The 21,362-nt window shown below is 39.4% G+C and overlaps 1 protein-coding gene across 1 annotated transcript in view; it reads right to left on the bottom strand.

The window, feature by feature from the left end:
• PREX2 (phosphatidylinositol-3,4,5-trisphosphate dependent Rac exchange factor 2) overlaps positions 1 to 17,918 on the bottom strand; it is a 299,267-nt gene extending 281,349 nt beyond the window's left edge. The window contains exon 1 of the mRNA XM_039216921.1: positions 17,778 to 17,918. Coding sequence (XP_039072852.1) covers positions 17,778 to 17,918 — 141 coding nt within the window. The remainder of the gene's footprint in view (positions 1 to 17,777) is intronic.
• Between the last annotated feature and the right edge of the window lie 3,444 nt (positions 17,919 to 21,362).

Genomic DNA, 21,362 nt, shown 5'->3' with positions numbered 1-21,362 from the left:
AACTCATCTAGGATCATCTAGGGTAGCAGTTACAAAACTGGCTTTGGATCCTGCTGCACATTCAGGATCCCCAATCTCTCACCCCCACCCTCTTTGTTCAGTGCTTCGGTCCACTCACGGTTGAAGGACACTTCATTTTCAGCAGAAGCTTCTCAGAGGTGGTGCACTGCTCAGATGCTGGTTCCCACAATAATGGATTCTAACCTTGGCTGCAATCCCCACTAGACACAAAGCTGCTGGGATGTGAAACCATATTGGTAAACACTCTACAAAATAAGCTCTCAATGGTATAAACATACACCAGTGACAGAGTGAGGTAGCAAATATTTTTAGTTTGCTGTACTTCCAAACAATATATATGCCTACTATACTAAAGTCAGTGTAAAATGACAGCTCAAGGATTAACTAGTTGAAGCCTTAAGTCTTAGAGTCACTAAGCTATTGCTAATCTGTTCCATTAACTTTATTAGCTGTGCATATCTGAGTTTAATTTAACCTCTAAATTATAATTATACTGAAGCGTTGAACAAGAGACCTGATTAGCACTTTTCTCTTGCATAGTGCCTATTAAGGTAAGAGTAAAAAAAAAAAAATCATTTTCAAATATTCTTAGGAACTTGCAGAACAGAGTGACTTCCTGCCTTTTCATCCTATATAAAATGTCAAAACAGAACACACAAAGAATTTTATTTCCCATCTACTTCATTCATTCTCCTTGCTATTTAAACTCACTAATATACCAAATATTTTACTCATTCGTCTTGTGTCTCCTGTTTGAGAAAGGGAGCTCCATGAAACACAGATATTTAATTTCTGTATTTATTCTCCCAGCCGGGAACAGTGATCAGCATACAGCATGTGCTCAATGAATATACCCTGGAATATAAATAATCAAAATATCTGGACTCTATGTTTTTGAAAACAATTACCGGAGAGACTAAATCATAAGGTTTGGTATGTTAGACACATTTTTTTTAATTGATCTTACATACAAATTGCACTATGTCAAAAGTAAGGTTTTTCACAAATAAGTTGGTTTTGAAATAAAAGAAAAATCACTCTGATTCCATTTTGTGGTCATTTGTTTACAGATTGTCTGGTCTGCCTTTATTTATTACAAAATTACTGCAAATTTCATGTAGTACATATTAAATACTAAAGAAAATTCTAGAATATCATAGAGTAATTAGAACTTTGAATTCTGACAAGCTGGAAAAGAAATGGTTTGTAGAAAAAATGTATGACACCATATAGTAAGGCTGCAATTTTCTCTTTAAATCTAATTTGCAGAGGGTTTTTTTTAAATTTTTTTCAAATATCTTGGCTGACTACGTGGACCTCTCATTAAGGTTTACTTATATCTTCTTGATGCCATTAAAGTTGAATCTGACCCAAATACTCAACTATAGAAAGGTGAATGTTTAAAATTGAGTATCTATTCAAGTATCAACTAAACTTTCAAAATTTCTGGCCACCTAGCTCATTATATCCCCTATAATTAAGTCATTCTAAGTATAATATAATTTTTAATATAAAAATAGCCTTCAAGCCCAAAGAATATTTGCTATCCTCAAAAAATCTCACCGTACAGAGGAAGTACAACTAATTCTCTATGTGAGAATTATTAGTTCACTGAAAAATATGTGGGAGAAACATCAACTTCATATTTTAGTTGAAAGCTATATTCATCTATCTATAGTATGATTCCCTTTTGGACTCTTAAGATTATACAGCTGTGCTAACTATCCTTGCTAGAAGCTGAGAAAAATGGCCATGTTTGTATAACATTGGTTATTTATCAAACATCACCCGGGGGCTACCAGAATGCCAGTTACTCTCCCTTATCTATCCTATCAAAGTACAACACTCCTAGGAATAACAATCATTTTAACTATGGTTCACCTCATTTGTGTTGAAGTTACATTAATGCAAATTATACAATATCCACTGAACGCAGAGCAATATATACATTTTGGAGAGCAAAGGGTATGTGTGTGCACATAGGCTTAATTTAATCCTTGCTTCAAACATAAAGTGATCTAATCATATGAAGGATACACAGAAACAATATTTAACATATAAAACCAAGAGTTCACCAGCTATAAAGTAGTAAGTAAATAAATACTTAGAGATACAAAATGATCCAAGAGGAATTTAATTACACTGAAACTAGTCTTAGCAATGATATACACTAACAGATAACCAACAGTAGAACTAAGGTTGTCTATTTTTTTAATGATTCATTGCTAGGGTACCTGGGTGGCTCAGTCGGTTAAAAGTCTGACTTCAGCTCAGGTCATGATCTTGCAGTGTGAGTTCAAGCCCCGTGTCGGGCTCTGTGTTGACAGCTCAGAGCCTGGAGCCTGCTTCAGATTCTGTGTCTCCCCCTCTCTCTGCCCCTCCCCCACTCATGCTCTGTCTCTCTTTCTCAAAAAAAAAAAAAAATAAGTGTTAAAAAAAATTTTAATGATTCATTGCCTTTTCTCATTTCTGTGCTGGAAACTCCTGACTACTCGGTAATCGTTGGCTCCTGAGTGCTTGCCTGGCTCTGACCCCTATCTTGGACTGACCATGAGCTTCTTGCTGTTCCATTGACCAACTTCTGACCAACTTCCTGACTCTGGCTTCTATGTTCTGCGTCCTGATCCCAACACCTGCCTTGGTTTTCCGATGCCTGGTTAATCACAGTGCTCCCACAATCTAGAAATGCCCAGGCCAGTGAATCACCAGCAGAAGGTCTTAGAATAGCTGCACAATGGACCTCTTCAAAATCCCCACTCTTCTACTGAGGAACTGTTTAGTGCATACTCAGGTGTTGTTACAATACACAAGCCTTGAAAGGAGTTGTGAGTTGCAGTTCTGCATGAATATGCAGTGCCTGACACACAACAAGCACATATTAAATGATTTCCATATTTTCCTGGGACTGTTTTTTTGCTTGTTTAAGCCTTCAGAAAAAAATTTTTTTTTTTATTTACACAAAATCTCCATATTCCCATATCTTCACTCTTCCTGTACTGGAAGCCAATGGGAAAAGATAAAAATAAAAACAAAAACAAAACACCTTTTAGAAAGCTTTTTATAAACATATGTGAAGAGATAAATAAATATTAGATTTCTAGATGGATAAGAATATGTTATTTTAGAGGGAAATGATACAAATTATATGTTGAGTACAATAGGTTCTTACAGTAAGGGAATCCAAGAATTAATATAAATGACTTTCTGAGACAACAAGCCCTAAAGTATCCCTGGGGCCCAAAGTTTGGCAAAAATCACATCTTGCTCATCGATATTTATTTTCTACTTCCTTATTTTATCACAGAACACCCCAAGTTTCAGCTATACACATTGCTGCCCAACTAGGAAGCACACTTCCCAGTGTCCCTTGCAGCTGGTTCAGCCATGTTACGACGTTCTGGTCAAGGAAATGAGCATGAAAGCAAAGTGTAGAATTCCTCTCTCTCCCCCTAGGGCTAGAATGTAAAAGGGGTCTGTAGGCCAGCCTTAACCATATGGTCAAGAACACCCTGGTGTCTTGGTTCCCCAACCTTCTGCACACTGGAACCACCCAGAAAACTATATAAAATGCTGATGTCTGGCTCTCTCTCCTACAGACCCTGATGTAATGGCTCCTAGAGGATCGTGGAACAATAAGATAGAAGGAACAGGAGACTCTGAATGACCTGATAGCACTGAGCTGCTTAGTCCCCTGAAACACTGTTATGCAATTGCATTGATAAATTAAAAAACTAGAGCTCCAAGAGGATACACAAAAAAAGCCATGTTGATTACATATGGCTTCCATATTCACAACAGTGTTGTTTAAACTACTGTCATTTGGGGGCGCCTGGGTGGCTTAGGCGGTTAAGCGTCCGACTTTCGCTCAGGTCATGATCTCGCGGTTCGTGGGTTCGAGCCCCGCGTCGGGCTCTGTGCTGACTGCCAGCTCAGAGCCTGGAGCCTGTTTCACTCTGTGACTCCCTCTCTCTCTGACCCTCCCCTGCTCACGCTGTCTCTCTCTCTGTCTCTCCTAGAAGTAAAATAAAACATTAAAAAAAAAAAAAAAAAACTTCTGTCATTTGGCTTCAGCGAAAGCAGCTGAACAAATATGCTTATAAATAAACATAACAAACATGCAAATTATGGTCTTCAGAAAAAAGAATATATAAGTATAGGTTAAAAATAATGCCATTCTTTTTCTTTTAAATTTTGAGAGAGAGAACATACACACATGTGCAGGGAAGAGGGACAAAGGGGGAGGGAGAGAGAGAGAGAGAGAGAGAGAGAGAGAGAGAGAGAATCTTAAGCAGGCTCCATGCTTAGCATGAAGACTAACACAGGGCTCGATCTCATGACCCTGGGATCATAACCTGAGCCGAAGTCAAGAGTTGGATGCTCAACTATTAAGCCACCCAGGCACCCCAACACTATTCTTTTCTAACAAAAAAACACAAAAGTTTACCAGTAGCAAAAGAGAATGTAGTTTTAGCAGTCCAGGGAAATCACTGGTGAACTTTCATTAAAGAAAAGCTAAAAATAAATTTAAAATATTAAGATTATTCAGTTAAGACAAAGACAAAAATATATTAAAGTTTGCCAATTCATTAACAATTTGCATAAATCAATGAAAAATTTGAAGCATAATATGAGATGTCAAAAAAGACACCAGGACAGAGTTAAGTAAATGCTGAATTATCTTGCAGGCCCATTTTTGACAGGATACCTGTTAAACTGCTTTAATAAATAAATGCACTCTTTCTATTTTCTTGTTCTTTTATCCTCAACATGTGACTTCCATTTCATGGTCCAAAATGGCTGCCTCATTACCTGCTATCACATCCTCATACCAGACAGGGAGAAGGGGGAGAGCACACACTCCTTTCATTACAAAGGTACACCTTGGAATTTACCCATGCCACTTCTGCTCATGTCCCACTGCCCAGAACCTACTCATATATCCACACTTAACTGTAAGGAAGGCTGAAAAATGTAGTCCTAAGTTAGACAATCATGTCCTGAGTTAAAACTTTTATCACTATGGAAGAAAAGAATATTGGACACTGGTAGCAATTAGAAGTCTCTGCCAGAAGTCCCATTATTAAGAGGTACAAAAAAAACTGGGATAAAGTTGTGTCTAGAATATTCAAAAATTTTTTGGAGAATAATATATGAATACAAAAATATTTCTATATAACATATAAACATATATTAAAGTTATACAAACTCCAACACATAGATATACAGCATAGAAAATGAAAACCCACTTTGCTTTCATTATTTCAGCTCTGGGGAAATAATGAATTATTAAATCAATCTTGGAATATGTGGGTATGAAGCTAACATTTGGGTGATATAATGTCTTTCCATAGCTCTTCCCCAAGCGCTACTGACAGAAATAAGACTTTGGAATGGAAGATATTGTTTCTGGAATCCTAATATTTCTTTTTTTGGAGCTGATACTATAGTATCAGAAAAAAACTAGAATCCAAAGGAGAATGAATCAAGGCCAAGCTGAGGCATGAGAAGGCATCTATAGAGCCTCTTCTACTGGCAAGAGGACAACTTAAATAGATAATTAAAATAACAAAAGTAGCAAAGAAAAATCAAACATAGACATCAACCCTTATGTGACTCTCCCCGAGAAACAAAGTTTTAAAATGAATAAAAATTTTACCCATTCATATTCCATATTGCTGTATTTTTGCTATTAACCCAGAGAATATTTCTATATCAATATTCTAAATTTAACCAGCTGCAGTCATTCCTTAAGTATTGTACCATTTAACCTTTTCAAGTGAAGGGCTTGCCTTTTAAAAGAAAATACTCATTTCACATTAACGACAGAACATAATGTCCTTGGCTTAGATATTCTTGAACAACACAGGTCCTTTTTTGAACACTGTGCTTAGCTATATGGCAAACCTCAAACACTATAATTTATTCAAGGAATCAAAGTCTGAAGTCATCTATACTAGCTAGAAATTTTTAAAAATCATAATCGCAACTTAACATACCTAACTTCTTAAATTTATACTCACTGACTTCTTGGATACAATGCAATAATCATTCATGAGAATGGAAAAATTAGAAAAGTAAGTTTTTATAAGATGTACCAATTTTTGAATCATTATACTTAATTCCATTCAAAAAATGACCCAACCATACTTTTAAGCAAAGAAACACCTACTAAGGGGTGTTTTTCCTGAATTTTTGATTGTTTGAGGCAAATATAATATCATAAATCAAAGATCTTCATTTTAATATAGCTCATGCAATTTTAATAAGTTCAGAATAAAAACTCATCTATTACAAAAAGTAAATATTATAAATAAGATTTTTAAAGAATACATGTAAACCAAAAAAATATTTTTAGGTCAAACTAATTGTACTCAAAAATCAAACATAGCAATTTTATTTGGTATTAAAGCATAAACCAGATACTGTATACAGTATAGGAACAGGAGCACTCAGAATATTGTTAAAAGACAAGTACTAAGAGGGGCGCCTGGGTGGCTCAGTCGGTTAAGTGTCCAACTTCGGCTCAGGTCATGATCTCACGGTTCATGGGTTCTAGCACCGCATCAGGCTCTGTGCTGACAGTCAGCTCAGAGCCTGGAGCCTGTTTCAGATTCTGTGTCTCCCTCTCTCTCTGACCCTCCCCTGCTCACACTGTCTCTCTCTCACAGAAATAAATAAAATATTAAGAAAAAAAGACAAGTACTAAAAAAATGAAATGATACCAAATGTTGTCAGTTAAAAATTAACGTTTCTTTTTAAAAAGTGCACACAGTAATGGCTGTGGACATTAAATGTGAAGATATGTAAGTTCTACACAATTTGTATCATGGTTTAAAAATGATTATATCATTATTTCCAAGACTTGAACCTATAGTCATAATAAATATAAGCAATCAGGAGATGCCACTTCTCTACTCTGACTTCTAAATTTATATATTATACTTAAGAAAGTCACACTTAAAAGAATGATTATACAAAAATGGTCAAACATCTAACCTCAGATACCTAAATTCAATTCCCCTTACTATTCTCAAAAGTGTACGTTCCAAATGTTTACCACTGACTTTATAGTTCCTTAGTCTCAGTAAAATCAAACAACAAAACAAATACAGAGCACAAAGAAAACAATAATTAAATTTCATAGAGGAATAAAGGCCATCAAGTAGAAACCTCCAACTCTCCTCACCTCTAAAATAATCCTGGGACCTACATCCTTTCCTGCCTCCTGGAGGAAAGCCACATCCCACCCTCATCCTTACTCCCTACCCCCAACCTACAACCTGACTCTCAACTCCCCAAAACTACATATCCCCTGCATTCCTGAAGGCCCCTCTGGCTTCCTCAGGACCTTTGTTTATCTATTAAAGCCTCCTGCATGTTTCAAGGCAGGAAGAAAAAGGGCTCAGGAGCAAGCTAGGTGGTCTCAGGAAGTGCCACAATCAGTCTATGGGGTAGGAGAGACAGAGGAAAGAGAGATAAAGTGGGAGTTTGGGAGTTTAAAAAAAAAAAGAAAGAAAGAAAGAAAGAAAAAGAAAGGCTTACCGCCTATCAGGACTTTACCTATAGAAGCTGCTTTGAACTTCAAGCCAGCCTGTGAAATGTTATTGAATGTGTTTTCCAAATATGAAACTAAGCATACAAAGGCGATGTAACTTGCCCCAAGTTACACAGTTTGTAAATTTCATTGCCATAACCTTAACCTAGGTCATCAGATTCCCTAAACCCATGCTCTGTACCTTGCACTTAAGCCGACTGTCCCAGTGTAGCTGGTGAGTGTTCACAAGGAGGTACAAAGACCATCCCAGCAGTTCTGCAAGCGCTAGACTAGAGAAGAAGCAGAATTTCAAAAATATACGAGAGACAGCTGGCTCATTCTTTACTGTCAGAAACTGCAAAAATGTGTTGCCATGGGTGTTTCACAGCAGTGAATCTTGCCAAGTATCTTCCTTATCTTTGAGTGACATAGGGGTTCTTGCTATGGTTTACAGGAAGATGTCACAGACTTCTACAACACTCTGTTGTAGCTGCTTCAGTTCCCTTTTCATTATCTCCTTCCCTTGGCTATGCTCATCTTCCTCAAACATCCCTGGACAAAGTCATCCCCTTATGTTACTAACCTATTTCTCCCCTTGCATTTTACCACCAAACTCTCTGGACAGTTTTACCATCGGTCTTCACTAACTCAGCTTTCACTGACATCTCAGATCATTCTCAGTCTGGGTTCTGGTCACACATACTACTGAAGCTAAACCCCAGTGACATTCCAACTGCCAAAGCCAGTGGCCTCTTCAGTCTGCACCCTACCTAGTTCTCAAAAGTAGGGCACCTGGTTGGTTCAGTCCGTTGAGCATGGGACTCAATTTCAGCTCAGGTCATGATCTCACAGTTTTGTGAATTCCAGCCCTACACTGGATTCTGTGCTGACAGTGCAGAGCTTGCTTGGGATTCTCTCTCTTTCCCTCACTCACTGCCCCTCTCCTGCTCACACTCTCTCTGCCTTTCTCAAAATAAATAAATAAAATTAAAAAGAAAATTTAAGTTCTGACACTTTAAAGAAAGCTTTCTTCTGGGAACAAAATCCTTTCTTGAATTTCAAGAGACCACTCTCTTCTGGTTCTTGTTTCAACCTTTGATGTCTCAGTCCTAGACACCGGTGCAACCTACTTCTTCCTCTACCATTTAAATGCTGGCTCTCCAACACCCCACCCTTGGTTTGCATGTTTTTTTCCCCTCAAGTTGTTCCCTTTATGGCACTGCATCCATCTGACGGTTTCAACATAAATGAAATTATTTAATTTCTTCTAGATCTCCAATTTTTGCCCCAAATTCTTTCTTACCTTTCATATTCTTATCTTCAAAAATCAGCAGAATTTGCAGCTTGGCAGGTGCAAAATGAAATTCATGTTTCTCCTCCCCCCAATGCTGTTTTGTCCCTTGCATTCCATTTCTCAGTTAATGACACTATCCATCTTGTCTTCAAACTACAGACTGAAGCACCCACCCTCTACTCTCCCTTCTACATAAACCTCCACTTCTGAATGAACACAAATACCAAAGGTTCTACCCAAGACTCTCTCAGAGATGTTGGGTATTTGTTTATCTGTCTGTGGTTTGGTTTTTATTCTGTCTTCTTTGCTCCTTCTACCTTCGATCAGACATTCCACATTTCTTACCTGGACCAATGCAATGGCAGAAACTCCTAATGGGTAAGTAGATTCCAGTCTTTTATTCTTCAATCTCACTGACAGAATTCTTTTGCTGAGAAACAAAGCTAATCTCCATAGATACTATTCTTATATTAACAGCTTTATAATAAGGTATAATTATGCAGACAAAACTATAAGACAAAAGATACATCCCTCTGGGCAGAGTGGCTCTGCCCATATGACCAATACTACAAAAATCAATATTATGAATGATCTGTGACATAATCACTACAAGAGTCAAGACATTAAGGGCAGCTTCCTGATGCCATCCTCATGTATACACATCTGAGCTAATAGCTAGAAAACAAAGACATCTGCCAAATCATCCCAGGAGTAGTGCCCAGCCAGGGGGATCAGTTGGGACCTATCTGAAGGATTCGGATAAAAATAGATCAGAGTCTCTAGACCCTCAGAGAAAGACCACTTTGGTATGAGCAGAAATTATATTTTACAAGCTAGACTATGTTTATGTTTCACGTTGACTCTAGGATTACTTACCTGTGTTCTTCCCTAGTAAATAATAATGTTTTGAAGATGACAACCTGTCCCAGATTTAGAGAAGCGAGGGAAAGCCTTTTCTATGTGCTTATGTGGATTGCTGAGGACCAGTGAGAGAGGAAGGCATAGGCAGTGAGGGGAAGGAATCCCTAGCTAAAACTCAGAGACACAGATTCAGGAAATCTTGGCCTGGAAACATTTTCCCGCAGGATATGCCTTTCCAGTGCCAACTTTGGCTGTCTCAATCTTGTTTATTGTTAATAAGAGAGAAGGTATCCCCTCACAATTGATTTCACACTACCCTTGGTTAAAGTCAGAATTGTTAAAAACAGAATCCTCCTCAAACTGGACTGAACTTACTCCATCCCCTACCAATACCCCAAAATACTCAAAAAGCATACAGAATATTTCAATCTCCATTAGCGAAGAATTTTCACTATCTCCCAGGCAACGTCATACCGAGGTCACATGGAACATGATGCTCTTTCCAGATGGGCAGTTGTCTTCCCAGGCTGGCATTCCTTCTCATCCTTCAGAAGCCATCCATCACCTCTTTCCCAAAACTTCCCCGACCCCAGACTCAAGGAGTGCCCTGATGCCTCCATGCAACTTTGCTTATTATCACTGCCCCTCCCACACAGCATTGTGATTATTTGTATACTGAGGGGTAGGACAGCAGCATATGAATTTGAGGGTCACACAATTCGGCCTGTGACATAAACCTAAGCATAATGTGTTGAATCAATTTATCCTTGCCTGGAAAAATTAGATTGTAACTGAAAGAAGTTTTTGGACTTTGTGGTGTTTGCTTTTGTTTTATTTGCCTGTTTGTTTCCTTGGGCATCTGCTATTTGCACAGCACTATGTTTACGCCAAGAAAATTGTACATAGGAAATAAATATACCCTTCTTATTCTCTTGGAGTTTTCTCTCAGGTAAGTGGCTTTTCTAACTGCTGTAGCAAAAGCACAAATCAGAAGAAGGTGCAGCTATGCTAGGAAAGGCTGAGTGGAGAGCCTGAAGCCACAGAATTCATTTCCCCCTCACCCTCTGCAAGGGCCCCTGAAGCCAAACCACAGAACCCTGGAGCTCTAGGGAGCACTATTTGAAAGAACTGAGAGACTCATATATTAAGCCAAATCAGATCATAAATATGCAATTTTTTACTGTCAACTGTAAAACACCATACTAACTGTGGCTGTTTTTACATAGAATACAAAGTGTTCTCACAGTGTGAATCAACTGAGTATTTATTTACAAGAATATCATGGGAAGAAGGACTGCATGGACAGAAAGGAATCACCAGGGAAGGACATAAAGAAGAGACTCAGAGAGAGAGAGTGTGTGTAGAGGAGAACACCATGCAGGTAAAAATTATATACTAATGATGACCAGCATGTATAGCTGTATATAACTACAACATCAGAAGGTAAAACAGTAACTACTGATAGGGCTCTCCCCCTGTGAGCCAGGGACTGGGCAGAGCCCGAGGGATACACCCTATCCTTACAGAAACTATCAGAAATGCTATTGTTTCCCCATTTAACAGATGAAGCAAATGGTGCTTGTAAAGTTTAGGAGTGTGCACAAAGTTAGCTGGTATATTAGACACAGGATTCAGATTCTGGGATATCTGAGGTCAATGCCTAGCCAGTTAACAAATTTCAAAATCTTTTGTTTATGACAAGACATGTAGCTCAAAGTCTTTTGTCTTTATGTGTCTGCAACGTGGAACAGCAGTGCATTCCGATTTGCCAAGGACAATCCGGGTTTCTATCTGTTTCCCAGTGTAATTAGTAACAGCACTCCCTTTCACTCTCAGAAGTGCCCCAGTTAAGAGATGCCTGGGTAGCTCAGTCAGTTAAGTGTTCAATATCAGCTCAGGTCATGATCTCGCAGTTCATGGGTTCGGGCCCTGCATCAGGCTTGCTGCTGTCAGTGCAGACAGCCTGCTTCGAATCCTATGTCCTTCTCTTTCTGCTCCTCCCCTGCTTATGTTCTCTCTCAAAAATAAATAATAAAACTTTTTTTTTTTTTTTACAAAAAAGAAGTATCCCGGTTTAGACAAAATGTATATTGCCATCCTGCCTCCAATGCCATAGTGAAATGTGTCTACATGATTTTCCAGGTCCAGTGTAAAATAAAAGTGTGAGGTCTTTGTTCAAAAAGCAGGAAAAAAGTGCTGCTAGAGGTACTGAGATATAAAGCGTTTTTCTTTCTTGTATCTTCTGTACTCACACTCCACAGTCCCAATGGACTTCACTTGTAAAAAATTTCAAGATGGTGCTAGCAGAGCACTGAACCGAGCTCCAGGTCCTCTGGAGCATGTAGCCAGTGCAAACTGCACAGGATACACGTTCTCACGAAGCTAGCCCTGCTCTGCCCTTTTCCTGTCCACTCGAATAGGTCTATGAAGCCATCCTGATCTTGGTATGCCCTAGGAGGGTTACAAACAGGAAACCAGTTGCAACCCACTATTGTACTAATTCTGGGTATTAGGTCCAGAAAATCATGTCTTTAGACAAAATGTTTTAGGGTACTTCTAATAAAGCACAAAATTCCATCTCCCAAGCAAAACAAGAACATGCATTCAAGCAAATCTGGGCACTCCCTGCATTTTATCTATGACCTAAAAATAACTAATCCAGATAATGTAACCCACCCATGATATCAACTGAAAATTTAGAATACAATGAATTGAAATAATGGTGTGTTACAAAATCTTTAATAGCACAATGCCTAATTTAAATACTGTTTGTTTTAAATGCAGGTACTACATGTTTAATTTAAAACTTTTTGTCACATAAATTCATATGTGCCTGAGTAAAATTTAAATAACTTCCACTATCTATACCAACCAAATGGAAGAAAAACAAAACTGAGAATTTGAAGGATAATAAACTGTCCTTCAGAATGCGATGGGGGGGCACCTGGGTGGCTCAGTCAGTAGAGTGTCCTTTTGATTTTGGCTCAGGTCACGATCTCGTGGTACATGGGATTGAGCCCTGCATCAGGCCCTGTGTTGAGTGTGAAGCCTGTCTGGGATTCTCTCTCTCCCTCTCAATCTGTCCCTCCCTTCTCTCTGTCTTGTCCACTCATGCTCTCTCTCTCTCTAAATAAATAAATAAGTAAACATTTAAAAAAATGGGGTGGGAGGTTAGAGGATGGGTCACTGATTCATTCATTCATTCATTCATTGATTCAGCAAGTATTTACTGAGTACCTGCAATGTCACAAGCACTGCACAAACTTCTAGGGAAAAAGATGAGTAAAATATGGGCCTGTACTCAAGAAGCTTACATTCTAGTAGAATGAGACAAAGGTAAACAAATACATGAACAAGCTTCCTTTGGTGAGAGGAAAGAAGTAACTACAGGGAAGAGTGGGTAGAAAGCAGTGAGTACTCCAGCAGGGTGGGGAGGGAAGGGATAGGATCATGAACAGGTTCCTGAAAGAACTGAGCCTTGTAGGCCCTGTAGCAATACAAAAGGATGTAAGGGCCACCAAGGAGCAAGAGAAGCCTGAGAGCCCATGGAAAGAGTAGGCCACTCTAGGGGACAGCTATCTAGGGAGTGGAAGTACAGAAAGTTGTTCTCTCTCTAAAAAGTTACAAAGGCAAAGGGCTTGAGGGGCACCTGGGTGGCTCAGTTGGTTAAGCATCCGACTTTGGCTCAGGTCATGATCTCATAGTTCGTGGGTTGGAGCCCAGCATCAGGCTCTATTCTGACAGCTAGCTCAGAGCCTGGAGCCTGCTTCGGATTCTTTGTCTCCCCTCTCTCTTTGACCCTTCCGTGCTCACGCTGTCTCTCTCTGTCAGAAATAAATAAAACATTAAAAAAAAATTTTTAAATAAAGGCAAAGGGCTTGAATTGAGGAGAGGAATCAGAACTATAAAATAAGTATAAAAGTATAAAACTTTCTTAGAGAAAGAAACATTTTCCCCTTCAGGTCATATGATCATCTAACCAAGGGGAAAAATATCATTTTGTTTGATTATTTATGGGCCTGTAAGTAAAAATATGTTCTTGGTAAAACTAAAAATATGCTCTCTATCTCTTCATAATAAAGATAAGAATACCCTTCATCTGTGTTAATGGCTGAAACAATGAAAGAAATCTGAAACAATGACTAATCTGACAAATACTTATATTTGATGGAGAAATGCACTATCAAATTTTTTCAACAAATGTAACACTTAACTTATTTGATAATACAGCTATTTTTTAAGATAAGTTTTGTTTTCTCCATTCCTTTTTTTAAGTTTATTTATTTTGAAAGAGAGAGAGAGAAGAAACAATGAGTGGGGGAGGGGCAGAGAGAGAGAGGAGGACAGCAGATCCGAAGCCAGAGGTCACTATGCCGACAACAAAGAGCCAGATGCAGGGCTCGAACTCACAAATAATGAGATCATGACCCAAGTCAAAGTCGGATGCTTAGCTGACTTGAGTTACCGAAATGCCCCTCTCTTTCTGCATTTCTTATCAGTCCTTCAAGATGGACTCCTAGAAGAGGAATTGCCAGGCCAAGGGGTTTGAAAATTTTAAAAGCTCTTGGCATATTATTAGCTTAGGCAAAAACAAAAACTAGATTGACTACATTAACTGAAGGTGACCAAATAAAATACATGGGTATTTAGTGTTGCTATAAATAATACTCAAAAAAGAAATAATCAAAAAAGAACATCTAAAAGTGTATTATAAGTAGATCTCAGGTTTTGATGGTTTTGTCTAAAAGGAAGTCAGGGTAAACTTTTGTTTAGGATGATATTCAGGCCAATTAGTATGTTTTCGTGTGTGAACAGGTATGTGCACAAATACCGCACGTTTGTGCACAAATAACGGACAAACAAAAATAAAAGTGGAAGGGTCCGTAATTTCTGACTGAAATAAGAAGAATGAAATTATTAAATAACCTACTTGTAAATAGGTACATACAATTTACTTCTACCTCCCACAATTTCTTATCCAACTCTATACAGCAATGCTTTCAATTTTAATCAAGTGTTAAGATTAGAAGATAACCTGATATGCTAAATAAAGATCAATAAATTGGTTTTTAGATTCGTGTTGGCAGTCTGGCTCCACTGGGCAGGGGGTAACTTTACTGGCTTGGGGTGGTTTTTAGTTTAATTTTTCTTTTCTAGCTTTGCATTGTGGGCCAGTTCTCACTTTCTAATCAGCTAAGGCCATGTCAGGAGACTGAGCTCCGGAGCAGGCAGCTGAGTATGTCCCAGAGAAGATTAAGAAAGCTGAAAAGAAATTAGAAGAGAATCCATATGACCTTGATGCTTGGAGCTTTCTAATTCGAGAGGCACAGAATCAACCTATAGACAAAGCATGGAAGACTTATGAACACCTTGTTGCCCAGTTCCCCAGTTCTGGCAGATTCTGGAAACCATACATTGAAGCAGAGGTTAATATTTTATTTTATTTTTTCTTTTATAGGATCTGATGGGAAATACAGCATACACTAGAGTAATAGAAAACAAGTTAGGAACATAGCACAACTAGAACAAGGAGGACTTAAATGTCTCTTGCCTTTATTTTGTAAAATAGGTATGAAGGAGTAATTAAAATGAATATTTGAAATTTGGGTCTTTACAAGCTGATGATTGTTGCGTTTTGGAGTTGCAACAACATTAAAACAGTTTCAATGGTAAAAAAATTAATTAGTTAGTTAATTAAATAGGTTTTTAATGTAGGCTAGGTTAGCTGTCCATTTGTAGAACTAATGACTCTGTATAGTACTTTTTTTCATCTGTCTCCAGAAAAGAGTGACTAATGCAGTTTAAGAAGTGACTAAGATTTTTCAAAAGCCATAGGAATTTGTCACCAGTGAAGTTTCAAGAAAAGCAAATCTGAAGCTATTAAAAGTCAAATCTCCACACTAGTCAGAATGGCTACTGTCAAACGACAAGAAATAAAAAAGGTGGACAAAGACATGGAGAAAAAAAAACTCTTGTGCACTGTTGGTGGGAACGTAAATTGGTGCAGTCACTATGTAAAGCAGTATGGAGTGCTTCAAAAGACCAAAAATAGAAGCACCAGACGATCCAGTAAGTCCACTTCTGGGTACTTGCCCAAGAAAAACAAAAACACTAATTCAAAAAGATATATGCACATGTCTGTTTGTTGTAGTGCTATTTACAATAGACAATATATGAAAGCAACTTAAGTGTCCATCTACAGATGAATGGATATATAAGATGTGGTACACAATGGAATATTATTCAGCCACAAAAAAAGAATGAAATCTGGCCATTTGTGACAACATAGATAGACCTACAGAGTATTATGCTAAGTTAAATAAGTCAAATATTAATTGTTAAATAATAACTTAATAAATAAGTTAAATATGCTAAGTTAAATAAGAAAGGCAACATATAATTTCATTTACAATGGAATCAAAAAGAACAAAACCAACAAGGAAACAAATAAGAGCAAAAAGAAAAACATACTCATAAATATAGAGAACAAACTAGTAATTACCAGAGGGGAGGGAAGTCTAGGGACACGTGAAATAGGTAAAGAGGATTAAGGGGTACACAATTCTAGTTATAAAATAATGAAGTCATGGAAAAGTACAGAATGGAGAATATAGTCAATGATATTACAATAACTTTGTAAAAATAAGTCATCTTAAAAACATGCTTTTTTGACATTGCTGCATGGAAGTGCACGGCAATCCAGTTATCACCAATCACCTATAGATTCTCAAATAACCAGTATTTCCAAAGAATGTGGCCCCTAGGGGCCCAGGGACACTGATTTTAATTTGAGAAGTCAACTAGAAGTCAATCTGTGCATCCTACATCCCCTGAGATACCCTTAAGATACCGTTCTCTCCTTGCTACAGCAAAGAAGAGAATTCCTCTACCATAATTATAAGCAGAAAGTTTACATCTTACTAAACCCTGAGCAGGAAGTTTGGCCTTTGAAACATCTCCCTTGGGACCAGAGGGTTATGGAACAGAGAGGTAAAAGGAACAGAAGGTTTGAAGTTTTGAGTTAGACTGCAAAGGCTAAAGTCTCCTGGGTCTTTAAACGATGCTCTTCCAAGCACCTGGGTGGAGAGAAGCCTATCCTCAAAAGCTTTGTCTTTGCAACAGTGGGTAGGAAAAATTCAACTTTGAGTGATGTCTCAGAAGTTTCTTTCACTCAATTTTGCCCCTTCTGGCTCTAAAATGAATGAAACGTTTCCAGAACAGGCTTCTAATGCGTCAAGCCTGAAACTTTGAAACGAAGTTCCTGCCAGTTCTTTCTATGAAATTTTGAAGTTGTTTAACACAAGTTTAATGATACAGCTCTCCTGGGCTCAGTGTTAACAGGGAACCCAGAAGCTGAGCAGGGAGCAAATTTAAACACAGGATGGGGGATGGGGATGGAAGATTGTAGGGCTAGAACGGGGTGAGCACCACATGTGTCTTTAATATCCAACAGCTGCTAGAGATCATAACCCCGCTGCTCTTTCTGTACTCCCCACCAGAATCCTATGTTTCAAAGATTGTTATAACTAAAAGGACTTCGCTGCCATGTAATCTGAATAATGAACTCAAGCTCCAAAAGAATCAAGGTTTTTGTTGTTATTGTTGTTGTTGGTTTGGTTTGGTTTGGTTTGGTTTTTAACCAAATGTACCTGAATGTAGCAGACTGATTTCAATCAACAAGCCAAAGCCTTAAAATAAAATCCCAGGAGAGGAAGAGAAGGAAAGAAATTACACAATGCAGGCCGGGACAGGGGGTTAAAAAGAAAGAGGAAAGATGGGGTAGCAGGGGTTCCCTGGCCAAGAGCCATCTCCCATTGGAGCTAACTTTTCAAACCCGCAGCTCTCCAAGGCCCTAGGAACTCAGTGCGTATCCAGGCGTGAAACAATCCCCGCGGGGTCCTCGCGCCTACGAGAGCAGCGTCCACGCACGGGTCCGTGGTTCCCGCGATGCCGGGACCCATGCCCCGACCCCCGCAAACAATGCTGCGCGCGCTTCTCGCGGCCTCCCCGGGGTCTGCTCCCGCGCCGCCCGCCGCCGCCTCCGTCGCCGCGCGGGGACACACTCACCGACACCAGGAACTCCAGCGTGCCCACATAGTCCCGCTCGGTCTTCTGGAGCTCGCTGAGCACGCACACGCGCAGGCGAAGCTGTTTCTCCAGGTCCTTGGCGCTCTCCGCGCGGCCGTCCCCGCGGCTCTCGTCGCTCATGGTGGGCGGCGGGACGCGGGGCTGTTGCGCAGCGCGCTGCCCCGCGCGCCGGCTAGTGCTCGGCCCCGCGCGGCCAGAAAGGAAAGTTGCTGCCTCCGAGAAGTCCGAGAGGTACGGGAGACTTTACATGCCGGGGAGAGACTGGGGTGGTGGGAGAGGGGAGGGCGCCCGCTGGAACTCTGGCGCGGAAGGCGCGAGCCTTTGAGGAGATGACTCCCGAGAGAGGGGGCACCGGCTCGGGACCTGCGCGCCGGGCCCCACGACTCCGGCCTCACGCGGCCCGGGCTGGCGGGGAGGCGGCTCCGGCAGCCACAGCGGTGACTTGGACGTTAATCAAGTGCTTTGTATCCATGTGACTCCGACCCTTTACCCTTCGCCAAATCTCAGGAAAAAGGAAACAACCCTGGGGAAGTGTGTTGCGTGCCAGCTAACTAAAACACACACACACACACACTCTCTCTCTCTCACACACACACACACACACACACACACACACACACGAGTCAGCAGTTGAGATGGAACTAATTTGAGATTCCCAAACCTAGGAGGACGTACTAAGACACAGCTCGAGAGTTGCTCCTATGACCCCCTCCTATTGTTTAGCTTTAATGTGTTTTGTACAAATCCTGAAAGCAAAGAAACAAGTCCCCACGGTTACATAACTGGATGGGAACAAAACAACCATGGCATTGACCCTCCCGTCTTTGAAAAGAAACACATTGATTTTGGGGTTTGTTTAGGCACAAAACAGGTTTGCTTTTAAAAGCCCCCAACTGAGAATAATTCACAGGGCAGATACCCTCCAGCCTGCACTTGGAAAGTCAATTAGCATAATAAATGAAGACACGATGGGAAAGTGACAGCCTGGCCCAAACCGTAAACTCCAGATACAATAAGCATCACCACTGCGACCTGCTGCTTTGGAGGGGGATGCTTTGCATGTCTATAACCTTTTTTCAATATCAAGATACTTATGTAAATTATATCACAGGCAAGAATATGTGTGCCTGTTTTGTTTCTAAGAGCTGCTATGATTTAAGACAGTGTCACTAAATGAACAATGCTATTATTGAAGAGTTATCAAAAGATATATAGATACAGTTATAGGTATGTAGATACAGATACATTCTGGGGATTTGCAAAGGGAGAGAAACACAGAGCCTGTCCTGATTGTGATGGTTATGCTGATTACCTTTTCTCACTTGGAAACAGAGCCAGGAGCTAATGAGCACTGAGTATTTACAATTCCATGCAAAAAAAAATCCATATATATTTTTGTCTTGGTAATAACCAGGTTAATTATTCAGTGTCATTCTTTCCTACTCAGAACTTGAAACAGACCACATTAATAACATTTAAAGACACTGAAGAGTAAATCGTTTAGATTCAAGAAAATAGCATGTTAATCTTTTCTAATAGTTGAAAGCATTAGTATAACTCTAAAAAATAAAGATGCTTTCTGCATTACATACATTAAAATAATTATCAGTTTTCCAGATGATGCCAGTTTTCCAGATGCTTTTCAGCGCATGGTTTATGATGAATCACTAGACATCTCAAAGAGCTAAAACAGTAATTTTCGTCTTTCATTAAGGGCACAGCTTTTTCATTAAGGGCATCAGCTTGAGGAGCTGATGGACAAGATATGATTTTCCTTTGTTTTGTGCATGGCTAACGAGAGGTAGCTAGGAGCAAAGGACAAATAATTAAATGGCTTCACACCTTATGGCAAAAGAACAAAGGACAAAGCACATTTAAGAGCAGACCTCACAACCCCTGGTAAACAATAAACAAAAGAAACAAGCGGAAGACAAAGGAAACGCACATTCATTTCCATGAATGGGAAAATCAACCACGATTGAGCCTTTTTACAATGTGCTGCAGGCAGCAAGGAATGAATGCATTTCCTCCTCCTTACGTCTATAACCTTCTCTAATGTAAAAAGTAAATAAATCAGGCTTTCCATCAGGTGTTGTCCTAAATAAAAATAACATTTCTTACCAATTGCCCCCAATTTGAAAACCGTTGATGCACTTATCCTTCTATCCAAAAAAAAATTTTTTTAGTCTGTATACAACCCACTAGAGCATCAGTCTCACCTCAGAATGATAAATTGAGCTTGAATCACTAGTGGAGTTTTAGACACCCACAGCATTTGGCTCAATTCTACAAACAGGTATTGAATACCTGTGTGTATTGCATGGTGCTAGGGCCTGGGGATTCCAGAGCCCTTGATCTCTAAGCAAATATTTCTCAAGGTAGTTCACAGACCATTACACTGAGGTCTTGTTAAACATTTCTAGGACCTATCCTAAATTTATTAAATGAGAATCTCAGAGATGTAAGCTCCAAACTTTTTTGACTGGTCTTTGGATTATTCTTAGGCACAGTAATATTTGAGAGCCACCATTCTAAGGAATTATAATTGAATGGAAGAGAGTGTTATAAATATAGGTGATGCATTAAAAGGAAAACTGCAAGGCATGCTTTGCCAAAAAGAAAAAAAAAAAAGTGCAAGGAAGCTAGCAGAAAAATATTCACGTGTGCAGATTCAGATGTGTCTCAGAAGTGCCTATGTAGAAATTATTATGATATTAACAGTCTCTACCCATTCTTCTTTTTCTCAGTCTACTCTTTAACATCATTTGTAATTAATGAACAGCTTCAGAACACCACATAGTCCCTTCTGCCAAGCACCTCTCAGTGTCTTCTGTAGCCCTGGCAGGAGTTCTTAATTCCTTATCAAAGACCTAAGAGCATAAGAAAACAGGGCCAGAGTATCTGAAAATCTTCACTTTGATGGTAAATAAGGTCTTTCATAAACTCTGAATGTGTTGCATCCCTCCCCACTTCCTCAATTGAAACTTTAAGCTCTGCCTGCCAGGAAAAGGGAAGCAACAACAAAAATGATGGACAGAATCCAGTCTTTTCCTGAAATACTAATGAGGTTGAAGCATCCAATAAAAAGGAGATGGTAGAAAAGAAGATAGTTGGAAAAGCTAAGTAGTAAACTAGCTCAGCCATTAAACTTATTTCATATGCATGAACTTGATGAGGTTAGAATCTATTATCATGAGGCGCCTGGATGGCTCAGTCTGTTAAGCATCGACTTCAGCTCAGGTCATGATCTCATGGTTTCGTGGGTTCAAGCCCCGCATCGGGCTCTGTGCTGACAGCTAGCTCAGAGCCTGGAGCCTGTTTCAGATTCTGTATCTCCCATTCTCTCTCTGACCCTCCCCTGCTTGCTCTCTCTCTCTCTCTCTTTCTCTCTCTCAGAAATAAATAAAAAAACATAAAAAATTTAAAAAAAGAATCTATTATCATACAGTTGAGAGAGCCAAGCACAGTAGGTTTTCTTTGGTCAGTCTTAGAGAGGGGCAACTCCTGGACAGAGAATCTAAGGTGGTCTCTTTACAAAATAGAGCTCCCAGCTTGTATTTCTGA

Source organism: Hyaena hyaena, unplaced genomic scaffold (assembly GCF_003009895.1).
Source record: "Hyaena hyaena isolate Hyena2069 unplaced genomic scaffold, ASM300989v1 scaffold_660, whole genome shotgun sequence".
In the NCBI taxonomy this organism is placed as follows: Eukaryota; Metazoa; Chordata; class Mammalia; order Carnivora; family Hyaenidae; genus Hyaena; species Hyaena hyaena.
The sequence above is the reverse complement of the archived record's forward strand: the minus strand, read 5'-3'. Positions and strand labels throughout refer to the sequence as shown.